The 3,012-nt window shown below is 39.9% G+C and overlaps 1 protein-coding gene across 5 annotated transcripts in view; it reads left to right on the top strand.

The window, feature by feature from the left end:
• The first annotated feature begins 538 nt into the window (after positions 1-538).
• The window catches only part of LOC107101260 (palmitoyltransferase ZDHHC18-like), a 22,280-nt gene continuing 19,806 nt past the window's right edge, over positions 539-3,012 (top strand). For 4 of the 5 annotated variants that reach the window (XM_015400113.1, XM_015400111.1, XM_015400109.1 and 1 more), the window contains exon 1: positions 539-1,233. In XM_015400113.1, coding sequence (XP_015255599.1) covers positions 992-1,233 — 242 coding nt within the window. In that variant the 5' untranslated portion in view covers positions 539-991. The remainder of the gene's footprint in view (positions 1,234-3,012) is intronic. The other variant, XM_015400110.1, reaches the window with a different exon arrangement.

The following is a 3,012-nucleotide window of genomic DNA, read 5'->3' on the forward strand; positions in this document are numbered from 1 at the left end:
AGGATGACTTCATTCTCGTAATATTCCAACTTTATTATCGTAATGTTACGACTTTATTCTGTATATAATTACAACTTTATTATCGTAATGTTACTTTATTCTCGTAATATTACAATGTTATTCTCGTAATGTTACGACTTTATTCTGCATATAATTACAACTTTATTATCATAATGTTACAACTTTATTATCATAATATTGCAACTTTATTCTCGTAAAGTCATGACTTTATTCTTGTAATATTACAACTTTACTCTCGTAATGTTATGAACGTATTCTCGTAATATTGCGACTTTATTATTGTAATGTTACGACTTTATTCTTGTAATATTACAACTTTATTTTCGTGATGTTACTATTCTTGTAATATAAGAGAAAAAACTCTCTACCCTGGCCCTAATAATCCGTCGTACACATTACTTTGCTCGAGCATTTCGCCTCTAAAATACTATAACGAGTAGTGTGGGGGAGGGGCATGAAAGAGTCGAATCTTTTAGAAGATTTGAGCCACATGAATTGGATCTTAAAATGTGAACTGACTTCCCACGACCAAAAGATGTAAAAGATGTTTCAAGGAGGTTTTACTGGAAAGCGGGAAGTATTAGTAAAAGGAGGGTGATTCGTTGTCTTTATATATAAAGTGTGGATGAGAATTAGGAGCTCTGCAGGTTTAAAGGTGGATGCTGAGCAGCTGGCAGGGCTGCTGTGGATGAAGCGGCTGCTCGGAGGAGGAGCAGAGCTAAGCTAACGATGGACAGAGGATTATCGCTTCAGCTCACATTCCCTGTAAACATAAAGGAATTAATAATGAAAAGGCATGGGATTTAAAAGGGACGCCCCAGTTTGTGACTCTCATTTAGTGACCACCCACAGGGAGATCCTCGCGTGTTTCCTCCGTGGAAAGACGGCGCTCCTAACGGCCGGTGGGATGCGGTGATGCTGCGGGTCGGTGCCCTGATCGGGACGGAGCTCCCTCCCTGCTTTAGAGGCCATGAACAGCCGTGACTATCAGCAGATCGACCCGCAGGCACTGCCGACCCCCGCCCACAGCCCGCTGCCCCACCCCGCTGACCGGAGGCAGGAACCGAGGACACCCAGGAGGAAGTGGGAAGTTTTCCCCGGGAAGAACCGCTTCTTCTGCGATGGAAGGATCATGATGGCCCGTGGGTGTGGGGTCTTCCCACTCACCGTGGGCCTTATCCTCGTCACCAGTACTTTATTTTTTATTTTCGAGTGAGTTGTTTACCTCTGTCTCATCTGATTGGGGGTTTCGATCATTATCATTTAATCTGTAGTTCTGTTACATCGGACTCGGAACATTTTTCTTAACTTCGTTATCTAGTTAATTTTTCTATTTTTCTGTTTATCTAATATAGTGTCTCCTCCATTGGAGAAGCTTTTACATGCTCCCTTATTCTGACATCACATGTGGCAAATACACATGACCTGCTTTCCTTTATGTACATTTATTTTATTAAAAAAGCCTGTTTTTGAATGTTTCAGAAATTATTACTAATAACACAAAAATATTGAAGCAGATTGTAAGGAGCTAGAGGCAGACTTTCCTGATTTCATGGTCTGTATAATATCCAAAGCAGGGGCGGATTTAGGAAATCTGGGGCCCTAGGCAAAGACAGGCAGGGGGCCCTCTGCATTGAGAAAACAGGACATAAAACAGACCCATTATACAGACAGAAATTTAATAGAATAGACATCGATTAGATGTTCTACGTTTTGTCCCTCTCACCTTGTATCTTTTCTTGTTGTTTTCCTTTTTAAATTGTGGTACTCTCAAAAGTAATGAAAGATTTTTTTCCAAGCATTAAGCTCAATTAGCTGATTGCTCCTTTCTGTGTTTCCAAAAAGGCGACGGCAAAAGTAAATAACCCAGTCCTTCATTTCAAGCCATGATCTGCTTATCTGTTCTCCATTTTTCATTTGGATGAAATAATAGCTGCATGAATCATGACAGCAGAAAAAATAGAGGAGAGCAGGAGGCGTGGTTACCAATCTACTTGCTCTGGAGAGCTCTGGAGAGTGGTCTTTAGTCTTTAGTAGCAGAAAAAAAGTTGCTAGATTTGGCACTAGGTGCTTTTTTTATGAAATAAAAGTACTAGAGGGGTCTGAAAAGCCGCTTATTATAGCGAGCGCTACGTTGGCAACACTACCTTTAACGACATTTGGAACTTGGGGCCCTAGGCAACTGCCTAGTATTTCCTGTTGGTACCCCACCCCCCACCCACCGTTGTGATTCACAGTGGAGCGAAATTGTTGCTCTTGACTTACCATGTCTAATATCAGAGGAACTATACATTGATCCATATCAAATGATTCACATTCCAATGACCTTGGATCTTTGCAAAATAAAAACTCAATTTATAGTCTCATTCCTTGTGAATGACACTATATACCTCTGTTAGTTTCTGGAAGGTTTGCTCTCTCTCACTCACCGCTGTATAAAACAGCAGAAATATCTTGATATATCACAGAAAATACATTTTCTTTTTAAATAGCTTCTGTTATACTCTGTGTTGCCTCTGACTTTGAGTTTTTATTTAGTTACATCTTCCACACATCAGAGTGATGTTGTCTTACTGGTTGTCAGGAAAAAGTAGCAAACTTGAATTTTTAACGAAATTATTCTTTATCAGTTACCGCCAAACAGAAATTTATATAATTTGTGTCATAAATCTCTGTCAATTTCTGTTCTTTAGCAATTCTTTTAACCCAGGTTTCTTTATAATAATCCATATGGCCTTGGTTAAAGGAGAAGTTCGGTTTTTTACACTTTAAGCCAATTTTCTGTAGTGTCCAGGATGAAATCGAATGAAGGACACCAAAATTTTGACAATTGCTCCTGTCTCTGCTTTTTGGCTCATTTAGAATCCACCCCTGGCTGCTTTAGAATGGCTAGCATAGAGCATGTCCGATAATGTCCTTAAAACAACCTTAAACGTTCTTTTTCGCTTCACTCTGTGTACTCCGACGTCGAGGTGCTAACGTCTCTGTTAA

Source organism: Cyprinodon variegatus, unplaced genomic scaffold (assembly GCF_000732505.1).
Source record: "Cyprinodon variegatus isolate N-32 unplaced genomic scaffold, C_variegatus-1.0 Scaffold1071, whole genome shotgun sequence".
NCBI classification, from domain to species: Eukaryota; Metazoa; Chordata; class Actinopteri; order Cyprinodontiformes; family Cyprinodontidae; genus Cyprinodon; species Cyprinodon variegatus.